The sequence below is a fragment of the Magallana gigas genome, chromosome 6 (assembly GCF_963853765.1).
Source record: "Magallana gigas chromosome 6, xbMagGiga1.1, whole genome shotgun sequence".
Classification (NCBI taxonomy): Eukaryota; Metazoa; Mollusca; class Bivalvia; order Ostreida; family Ostreidae; genus Magallana; species Magallana gigas.
Window position 1 is genome coordinate 38340197 of NC_088858.1, and position 11785 is coordinate 38351981.

General features: G+C 33.7%; 1 protein-coding gene across 2 annotated transcripts; it reads left to right on the top strand.

The window, feature by feature from the left end:
- Positions 1-166: 166 nt before the first annotated feature.
- On the top strand, positions 167-11414 carry LOC105344377 (F-box/WD repeat-containing protein 2). 2 transcript variants are annotated; one of them, XM_011452151.4, is made up of 5 exons: positions 167-275; positions 2799-3078; positions 3944-4211; positions 4908-5757; positions 11077-11414. In XM_011452151.4, exons 2-5 carry the CDS (start codon positions 2824-2826, stop codon positions 11222-11224), a joined length of 1521 nt encoding a protein of 506 aa, XP_011450453.3. In that variant the 5' UTR covers positions 167-275; positions 2799-2823; the 3' UTR covers positions 11225-11414. The 2 variants fall into 2 exon arrangements, with proteins under 2 accessions (XP_011450453.3, XP_065943072.1); XM_066087000.1 differs by lacking the exon at positions 167-275 and adding an exon at positions 1432-1890.
- The last annotated feature ends 371 nt before the right edge of the window (positions 11415-11785 follow it).

The window sequence follows — 11785 nt, forward strand, 5'->3', positions numbered from 1 at the left end:
TGACGTCATTTGTCGACGACGGATATAATATCTAAACCTAATAATCCGAAATAAATCATGAAGACAAAATTATATACATTATTTTGATTTAAAAAATACAGAAAACAACGTTTCCTGTCTCTAATCATCAATACGATTCCCCTAATACTTCTTAGATAAATGTGTTTAATATTTAATAAAAGATAATTCGTCTTTAGAGGATCACAGTTCTAATTTTACAACTCATTGGAAACATCCAGTGGTTAGCAGTGAGCAACACATTTTGGAAATTACAGGTATGTGCATTGTCAGCATTTATATAGTAATTTTTTTAATGTTTATTGCTTTAGCTTATATCTATAAGACAATGCACTCGTGATTTCAATTGCTACACCCCCCCCCCAATTTCTCAAGGTCTTTTGTTAATTATGGAGGGGGGGGGGGGTAGGTGTAGGTTTAGTTCCATGTTAGGTATAGTATTGTTCTGAAAACTATATATATATATATATATATATATATATATATATATATATATATATATATATATATATATATATATATATATATATATATATATATATATATATATATATGATATATATATTGAATGATATATATATTGAAAGTTGCTGATATATCAATTTCAAAAATAAAGGTTACAAAGATGTTTATTAAATGGGTGCAATGTGCATTAGTCCAATCCACAAGTTGTTGCCCATAGGTGCAAATTTTTAGGTAAATTGTTTCATGCATGTGAAAGGTTTCCACAAGAGTTTGCTGTACTTTGGCTTTATATGTCAGAATTGAACTTCAATCAATACTTGCTCATCCATGTTTTACTTTTCAGATTTATCTAGACTAAAGTTATCATATTATATCACTTCATCTAAAATTTCCAGCTCTACTCTCTCTCTCTCTGTGCACAGTTTATTACATAAATATATAATGTGATATGTGTTTTGCATGCATGAAGAATCATAAAATAGATATTAGTACAGCTAAACTCATTTAAAAAGAATTTCCATGGGAAAAACTTCATTTCAGCTGTAATTCAAAATGCGTTTAAAATGAATTCATAGAAAATCTTTTATTAATTTGCTATAAAATAATCAGCTGCCAATACTACGATTAAGTTATAATGGAAATCAATGTTACTGTCATTTTCAAAAATGCCATACATGTTTAACCTTTTAACTTCAATTTTTAAAAAAAAAAAATTCTATGTAGTATATGAGTTTGATTACTTTATGCATGCATCCTTTTCATGTATCTTCAGTGAAATTTGAAATGGCAACTATTTGTTATATAAATGATAAAATCATTAAAATTTTGCCAGTGGGGATTCTGAAAATTACTTTGATATAACTGTAAACTTATTATATTAACCAATTTTTTAGATGGCAATTTTCTAGCAGTTCATTTAAGAACTTTACAAGTACATTAATAAGAATTTGTCTAAACTGTAAATTCGCTATATCCATGTTTCTTATATTTGAGTTTTGCTGTACACAACACTTTGAAAGTATCAATGATATTGGTGCAGTAATTTTGGTCAGTACCTTAGAAATACTGACAGACACAAATGACAGGTTTTACATGGTCAACTTATAAATGTAATAAAATATTGTTAAAATCAAATAATATCATGCTCATTTGCTTGCAAAAAATATGATGAGTTATGGGAGAAAAATGAAGCCATTGTTAGTAAATTTAGTGTTTTGAACTTGTATAAGAGTTCTGTAGGATGTAAATATGCACTAGTACATATTTACATCTATTAAGAATCTGTAAAACCAGTTGAATAGCAATGGATGTTCTAGGAATGGACAAAATCTGTCAAATCGGCCGGCGAGACCGGCATTTTTTCTCAACTTAGTCTACAATATCTATTCTTCAACAAGTCATTTTATGGTAAGTTTTGATTATTGTGATTCATTGTTATAGCATGATAATAAGGTGGATAATGTTTTACCGTATTATCCTTTATAAGCGCCCCTGCCCTCAGAAGTGCCCCTCCAGCTTTTTTCAATAGTTGGAAAATAATGGCCCACTTTTGTAATGAAGTTCTTAAAAAAGTCATAAAGCATAACACTTTTAGTTCTTGTATATCTTTATCATCAATTTTCTGTATTTTCATTTATGTATTAAAAGTCAACCGTTACAAAAAGGAAGTGAAAATGAAACTAGAAATTGGACAATTTGTACATAAAGTAGGAAGCTCAGTGTTAGTGTCAAAAGATAAACAAATATATATGAAGGACTTGATAAAAAAAAAATGAAAATTTTCTGAAAATGAGAGTAACCTAATTGTTAGATATTGATCCATCTTTAAACATTTTTTTTGAAGAAATAAATATCGCTTAAGTGGAATATCTTTCAGTGAATAAAAGTACAGAAAGTATTAGGGAGTTTTCTGAATTAAAACATTTTTTTCAAACATTTCTTTAAGTAAAAATATATGAAAGAAAAGACTTTAATACAAATAACCCTCCCCCATTTGCAATTTTCATAGGGCACAGGGTGCTTATTATGGATAATAAGGTAATATTAGCAAGTTTTGCATTTAATTCTGTATTTTCTCAAATTAAACATGTCACTACACTGTAATTGAATTTACAATTTTAAATCTAAAAGGGTTTCATACTTCTCACAAAGCACTTATATAGTTACAAATATATCAATGTACCTTTTATACTGTGAATTGCACCATATATTCTAATTATATTCAATATACAGAACCATATTATAATCCCTTTATTTACCAGTCTTGCACAAGTTTTTATGAAAAATATTTATTGCATTGATATTTTTCTCTGTAGACAATCCACAACAGAATGAGACAGAATGCCACTGAACCAGGAGGATTTCAGCCAATGGCTAGATTCTGTTGTTGAGGTGTTCTCAACTCTGAGCGAGGAACAGAAGACAGGGACCTTGAAAGCTGTGCTGGAAGTGTGCGGCTGTGAGCAGCTGACCTACCTCACTCAGATATTTATTCCAGCCACTTGTCAGATTGATTTTATTTCACACCTGCCCAATGATGTTGTCATCCAGATTTTGAAGTACCTGGATGGAGAGAGTCTCCTGCGAAGTAGAAAAGTACGGTTATAATACATGTAATTTGATTGATTTAAAAGTACATTCTTATAAGGGGAACCACAACAGCCCTTTGAGTGCTTGTTCATTATTGAATATTAACATACCCTTGATTTCAGATCAATTGCAATTCACCGTCATTCAATACCTTAGAACCATTTTAACAAGACCTTGGACTTTTAGTAGGGTGTAGCTATCTATTCCTTGCGTCAAAACAAGTTTAAAATGACTCAGTTTCAAGCGAAATATGCATCTATTGCGTAGTCTTAGCTCAAAAGCCAGACAAATCTTGTTGATTTCAAAGAGCCATGGCTGAGTGGCTAGCAATGAAATAGACAGACCTATTTCACACTGCTGTTTGACACAACTACCCAAAGTCCAAGCTCCTGTTAAAATGGTTCTATTTCCAAATTTGATTATATTGTGACGATCAGACCGGTTTGAATACTGGCGCCAGATGGCTCAGTAGGTGGAGCACCTGATTAGAGATCCAGGGGGCCTGGGTTCAAATCCCGGTCTGGTCCATCATTATTTCTCCCATCCCACTACAATATTACTTGAAATTTATATATTTTCCATTGTTGAAAACCCATGATAAGACTCGCTTCTAGAAGCAAAACCGACTGTGGGTTTCTGACACTGTATATTTTCTATCAGTTACAATATTGTAAAACACAGTTATAGGAAAGTGCCAGGAACAAACAATTCTGATGTATTTTAAATGTAATTTGCTTTATATGATTAAGTTTAATGTGTTTTAAGATTAAGGGAAATGACTGACTTATTTATATGGTAATTTCCTTTGATATATGTAATATGTGATATATGAAAGTATATGTATTAAAGATACATTCTTTGTAACATTCAGGTATGCAAATCTTGGTACAAGCTTATAAATGCCAGCAAGGAGGTTTGGCTCCACCAGTTCTGGAGGATTGGAGGTCAGGTGCTCAGCCCGCCCAGCATCACAGCAGGGGAGGCCCAGAAACTGTTCTGGCAGCAGCATGTGTACAGGAAGAACTTCAACCGACAACTAAAGAAGGGACAGTTTATCTTTGGTCCCTATGATGAGGAGGACACCTCTGAATTTTTTAAGCTTAAAAGTCCATATTTTTTTAAACCTTATGTAGCTGTTGGTAAGTAAGCATTTTCTGGTGGTTTTTTTCTCTACTAAGATGTTTTTTTTATTTATAAACTTCTTTTATAAGGTCATGTTGTATTATATACGGTAAATAGTACCTGTTTGGGAGGGTAACAGTTGAAATTGACACCCCGAGGAAACCATTGTCAACCGACGCGAAGCGGAGGTTGACAATGGTTTCCTCGGGGTGTCAATTTCAACTGTTACCCTCCCAAACAGGTACTATTTACCGTATATAATACAACATATATATATATAATACAACAGGTTTTCGAGGGGTGTCAATTTCAACTGTTATCCTCCCAAACAGGCACTATTTATTTTATTATACTGAATGTCTTAATTTTAGAGATTTTTTTACTGCTTTTATATAGAAATGATGTGAATTTTACGGCAAACCGTACGCGCATAATTTACGCGCATGTAACAATTCGTTGTGTTACCCGTTGCTAAGTGTGTTGCTAATGCTGAGGGTAATAGAACGGATTATCAACTGCGTCTAAACCAATCAGATTTCAGTATTTAACATGAAAATATAATAATTAAAAATAATCTACCGATATGTTTACTTTTCCCACATGGGTAGGTGCGGTACATTTTCATTTTTTATTTTATATCAAAATGTAATTCATTTGTTATAAAACACGAATACCAAATTGTGAAACATTAATTGATATTTAGTTTTTGGCAGGTTGTGAAGATAGAAATGTTTACTTCTGGGACACAACCCTGGGAGCTGCCTTTTTAGTGAAAGAAATCGAAGCCCACAGTGTATGTCAGATCAAGTTTGACAAAGACTTCCTGTATACTGCATCCTATGACAATACTGCTGCCTCGTGGAACATGGAAACTGGACAACTACATAGCAAATATGTAGGTCATGTCAATGCAGTCATGTGTGTTGAACCGGTCAAGCGTCACAATCTGGTGCTGACCGGGTCAGCTGATTTGACCATCAAGATCTGGGATCATGATTCTGGGGAACTACTTCAAACTTTGGTTAATCTTCACTCAGGTTGGATTAAACAGTTACGAGCTCTAAGCTCACCACTTTCCGACCATTTAGTGGTGCTGTCATGTGACACCAAAGGACAGATTTGCGTGTGGTACAAGTTGCTTATAGATGAGAAGACTTTCTCTCACGAACATCACATGTTGTTGAACGTACCGTTTTGTTTGTCGTCTCCCACAGTCACCAGCGATGGATTAGTGTGCATTCCTGCCGACATAGTTCTGTCAGATGCTTGTAAAGGCACAGCCACCATCGTACAAACTGGGAGAGGAATGCTATCTTTTTTCTCTGTGTCAGTGAAAGAAAACACAAGAAAGGACACTCTGGTGTGTTCGTGTGTTCGGAGAGTGTGTCTGCCGTCAAGTCTGTCGGAGAGTCGAACCTTGATTGGAGCTGGAAGAAGGTTTGCCGTTTTTCATGTGACGGAAGAATGTGTTTCGGAGCTAAATGATTACTACTCATCATCCATTTCTGTTGTTGACTTAGAACTGAAGAAAATTTACCATACTTCTCCTTTGGATCACTTTAGGTAAGAGATTTATTGTTTAATTACCCAATACAATAATTTAGTCTTGTACAAAAAAAAAAATTAGATTCATTTATAATTGAAAATTTAAAAAGGATTTTTTTTTCTTGGGGGGGGGGGGTTGGGGGTTGGGTTACATTGCTCCTCATGTTAATATTATTTTGTTGCTCTTAATCTTTGTCAAAGACACCAATACATGTATCATGAAATGGCAATTGAACTAAATATACTTTATTTACTGCAAGTAAATATAACATGTATGATATAAAAAGTAACTTGAGTGGTTTTAAATGTAACCACAGTAATGTAGCTCTTTCTGATATTTTTTGTCTGAAGTTTTCTGGAAAAAAACTCAACAAAAAACAAAAACAAAATCGGGAGAGGGGTACATTATTTCAGCTATTCAAAATGTGTCTCAAAGTGACAAAGGCTATATATGCTGTATACCTGTAATAATGGTTTGGGTATTTATACTCTGTCCTAAGATATTCATGCAGCACATTTTCTTAAATTATTCATGAATACCTCATGGTTCAAACAATGTTCATTCAATAATATGAAAAAATCCCAAGATTCTCCCTTGAAACGCTCCATCTATTCTAGTTTTTGTCAGATTTTAATACACTGCTAAAGATAAAAAGTCTTAAAGGATTTTGCACTACAAGTGATATATACATGTAATAATACCTGGATGATATTGTTGAAAAATTGTGCAAGGTGTTCTGAGTGACTTCCAAATGATAAAAGAAGTAAACAATTCCTATTATAAACCTCCCCAAGATATTTGTTCATTTAAATTTCTATGGGTGAAAATAGACAAAGTTTTAATGACAAAATTTTTCCCTTTTAATATCGATTCCAGTTGTACTTTTTCTGAAAGGTATGTGTATTTTTGCTAAAAATCATGAAAAAAAAAAATGGTGGAAACGTTCACTTGGGACAGACTATAGAAGCATTAACAGACGTGCTGTAATGTAGATTAAGTGCAGATATTGTTTTTGATCAACCCATAGATAATTCCTGCAGTTCCGCTACCTCTAATGACAAAGGTTATATAAGTTTACTGTCTGTTTCACTACTCAGGTATACTGGAATGTTATTTGAATACATTTACAAGTATTTAATAAATTTTTTAAAAATATTTCAAACAGAAGTTTTTAAGGACATTTATACAAAAAAAGTATATATTAATCAATATTCCTTTAAAAAAATTTCTATTAAACAAAATTTATCAAAAGGGAATTGGTGGGATGCAAAATTGAATTATTGAATTACAGAAGTATTTAGATTGTAAACTCTTTGTAACAGAGTAATGCTAAAAATTGGGACTGTGTATAATATAACTTATATATAAATTCTGTTTCCATTAGGAGCTTTTTCCTCCTCTTTGTTTACTGTACTTTTAGTGGCCTCGAGATCACCCAAATGGCCTTCACCAGGTGTCCAACTCCCCATTATCTCATTTATCTCATGCAAACAGAAGGCATACCTGTAGATCTTAACTTACAAAACAGTATGTTAGACAACAGAGAGTTCATAAACAAGTAACCAAAAGTTTGACCCAGAAAACTGATGGTGAACTCTTACCAAAAAGTCAAAACGACATGAAAAGTCCGAAGATATTGAAACCTTGGAGAGTAAACTTACATTTTTATTAGTCCTAACATTAGAACTTCATTTATTACCGGGGTATTTTAAAAAAATACATGAATAACTAAGATCTTTAAAAAATGCACAAAGTAGAGTATCAAGTACAGTGAGCAAAGGGAGAAAAAAACCACACTTGTAACTTTTTAATATCACTGTGATAACCAATAGTGCCCAACAGCTGCAAATCACTGAGACTATTCAGTTTTAGGGTTCTCTTGTATGGAGGGTAATCGTGTTCAAAAATCCAGACCTGTAAATCCGAGTATGCAATCGTGTTGATGTGTGAGCCTAAGCATGAATATGTGTAACCTATAAAACTCGGGCATAAACACGTGTAAGATTTGACTCAGTTCCTTCGCATGATGCACATTTTGCAACGTCATTGTTTACATTAGTTAATTAAACCTTCAACTTTGCACACTTTCAATCCGTACTTTCTGCATTTGTAACTTCAGGCTCGGCAATAGCACATCTGACATGATTCAAGTTGACAAATGTAAAGTCTACAAGTTTGTCGAATTTTGACATGACCTTATATGGAAACAGTGACGTCACTGATAGAAAAAGGATAGCTGCAGGTAAAGGCATGCCGTAATCGCCGGAATAGGGACGGAATAAATAATAATAAAAAAAATATTAGGTAGACCTATAATCATATTATCTCTGGATAACAACATTTCATAGAGTATTATTTTTCGGAAAATTAAATTATGAGATTGGTGTAAATTTTATCAAGAGAATGTATAAAAGATGCGAGTAAAGAATTCGATCGGCTTCAGACATCCTCTTAGAACTGAAAAAAATTTTAATGACTTTGTTTGAATACACGTGTATAAAGATATATACGCATTTTTATTCATAGGCGTCGGAACCGGGAGGGGGGGGGGCTGGGGGGGGGGGGGGACTTAGCCCCCCTCCCACTTTTTTTGCCAAGTTAGACATAACCATTAGGAACATAGCAAGAGGGAGGAGTCAACCCCCCCCCCCCCCCCCCACTTTTCCCTCGCAACAAACAAAATTGTTCCTTAAAAGACCTTAAAGAGAATGAAATATTAATAGTAATATTGAAAATTAGACTCAAAGTAGGTATACTAGCACCCCCCCCCCACCACCATGCACCACCACGGATTAGGAATTTCACGATTGGGGGAGGGGGGGGATTGGGCAGGTAAGATTGGAGTTATTGGTATAGTAATACCCTCCCCCACGGATTAGAATTTTCATGATTATGGGAATTCTTGTCAATAATTTTTATGATTAGCCCCTTCAATTTGCTTCCGACGCCACTGTTATTAGAGTACATGCAACAAATTGTTAACGTATAGGCCTCAGCTGAATTAAGAAAATGCATCCTTATCGCTACCACAAGTTGTGACAAGACCTCCCTCCCCCCCACACCCCCCGCGAAAAATTACACGGGGTCGGCCAGCTGAGTTGCAAAGTTATCGATAAGAAAAACAAAGTATTTAAAGACATTGGTTTTGAGATTTGATTAATATGAGACATAAGAAGCGACACCCTCTTTAAAAAAAATGAATAAAAATTCCAAAGATAAGGTTCACTGTCGTGAAATTAAAATGCGTATAAATTATTTTAAGAAATGTTTCTTTGCATTGTCGGCAATATATAGGGGACAACGCCTATCATGCAGGTAAAAATTAACATTTTTTTTATTATTTCAAGCAATTATTACGGGATATGAGTATGACGTCCTGAATGTCGGTTCAATACAGACTCACTTTGTGAAGTTGGTTGATAAAAAAATTCTGGAGAGCTAGTATAATACAGCTTTACTGCCACTTTTGAACTAGCTGCAGGTCTGTAGCTCCGTCTCTAAAAATACAGATGGACGATCTGGGAGCTACAGTGCCTCCCATAATAAAACTTCAATTTACGGCGCACAAAAAATATGCGCTAGTTTTTTATTATTATTGAAGATTGTGTTATTATTTATCTTTCACTTACACAACAACAAAAAGTATAAATACATGTAAAGTAACATTTTTCCGCGAAAAATTACCAAACCCTTGCAGGTCGTTTATTCTAACTAATTCAGAAAATAACAAGAGTAAAAATGGGATATTCTATATGCAATGTTTTTGCCCAAAAATGTTTAAGTTCAACAGCTGATATTTTTTCATAAATTCCTAAAATCCTAGCAATTTGCATACCTCTGATAAATATGTTTAAATGATATGCAAAAGAACAACTTCCTATCTTGAAAACTCTTCGAGGAGTTCTCGGTACAATAAGGGTACCTTTATGACAGCCACTCGCCCGCCTGCAATTTTTACTTTTTCAATAATCGGAAACCCGGTTAAAAATTCTCTCTGAAAATTCTTAGAATTCAGAAGCAATGGAGTTACATGGGACCTCACAGCGGTCTTCGATAGCCATGCCGCTCAAAATATATTTAACTTCTTGATCCGTCTCATTTCTAGAAAAGAGTATGCAGTTACTTATATTCCAGTTTAAATTACATGTCAAATTTTTTTTAGAGAAATAAGATATTAGGCATTTCCTTTTATAATACCATGAGAATTATATCACGGAAATTAGCGCATTCGTCACATTGACAACGATTTTTTTCTACATGAACCTCTTCCTGTTTGGTCCAGTTTCAATCATACCTCAATTTTTTTTCTAAAAATAATACCGGTGTTTTCGATAGAAAAGGTGTCGTTCATTAAAAAATTATTGCAACAGTTTAGCTGAATATTATCTTTATTTTTCGTTCATTCCGGCGGTTACGGCATGCCTTTTCCCGCAGCAAGGCAGTTGCCATATAAGGTCATGTCAAAATTCGACAAACTTGTAGACTTTGTATCATGTCAGATGTGCTTTTGCCGAGCCTGAAGTTACAAATGCAGAAAGTAAGGATTGAAAGTGTTGAAGGTTTAATTAACTGATGTAAACAATGACGTTGCAAAATGTGCATCATGCGAAGGAACTGAGTCAAATCTTACACGTGTTTATGCCCGAGTTTTATAGGTTACACGATCAGAATTACACATATTCATGCTCAGGCTCACACATCAACACGATTGCATATTCGGATTTACAAGTTTACAGGTCTGGATTTTTGAACACGATTACCCTCCATACTCTTGGACCGTTATAGTTTTTTCCACATTGTATTTTTCTTTTAATATATTTGGATGGGTGGTGGAACAGTGGTTTCGACATTTGAGTTAAATGGGTAGGATTGGTCACAATTGGAACAAAAGGTCATTTAAAGTTTAAAAAAAAGGTTAATTTTGATCTAATTATGAGACTTTGCCTTTAATTAAGATCAATTGGTATGGATCAAAACCACAGAGGAGAAATTAAATTTTGGGGTTTTTTTTAATTAAGAAAGCATTAGTTTGTGACAAAATTCCTGTTAACTCTCCCGCATCCCATGGGAGACTCCCGCAAAATGGCCTAAAAATCTAAAATCTCGCACATGGTTTATAGGTATGGCTTGTCTCATTTTTTTCTGATTTTCTTGAAAACAGAACATATTCATGCACTGATAAAATCATATTTATAATTTCAATGAATATGTATATTGACTACTAGCTGTTATGTGTACATTTAAACCTTAAGTATTGATGCTACATATTATATAAATACATGTAATATAATCAAGGGGTTCAGAAGTATTTTCAATGTTTTTTATCTCCCTTGTAGTCCCTTTGGTGAGCCCCCTGTTCTTGGAGAAACCGATTGGCTAGATGGATTCAATGAAAGTAACCATCCATGGCAGCTTTGGATCTCACAGATGAGTGAAGGGCACCTTAGTCTCACGACAGGCAATCGGCATGGAAACCAGATCTAAACTAATTTTAATCAATTGTTCGATACATGCAACACTGATAATAAAATATTGTACCCTAGTTTTAATTGTGAATAAAATTCAGGGTAATTTTTAGAAAAGAAAAATATCAGTACCAGTCAATACGATATTTGCGAAAACATGTATAAATATACTGTTGAATCAGTGAATGTTGTGGCTGTAACCAATTTCTATTGATCATTGTAGATTGTCATCGTTCCACAGGTTCATTGGAACTTAATACTGTTGATTTACAGTATGATCAATGAATTTGATGCTTTTCATAATTCTTTGAGGATGTGAATTTATATGTGATGGGTAAATGAAATTTTATGTTTTTTTATACATATTTTTTTATGCCAACTAGTACTTTGAGGAATTTTATTGTAAATTTGCCCCTTTACCAAGAGAGACAAGTCTTACAATATATTTTGTAAATGTAGAAAATTGTGCTTTTAATCACTATATTAAATTTTTAGCATAGATGTGAACTATAACAAGTGTTTTACTTATTTAAACATATCCACTTAGTGGTACATAAATTTTAACAGTTTGAGCCTATTC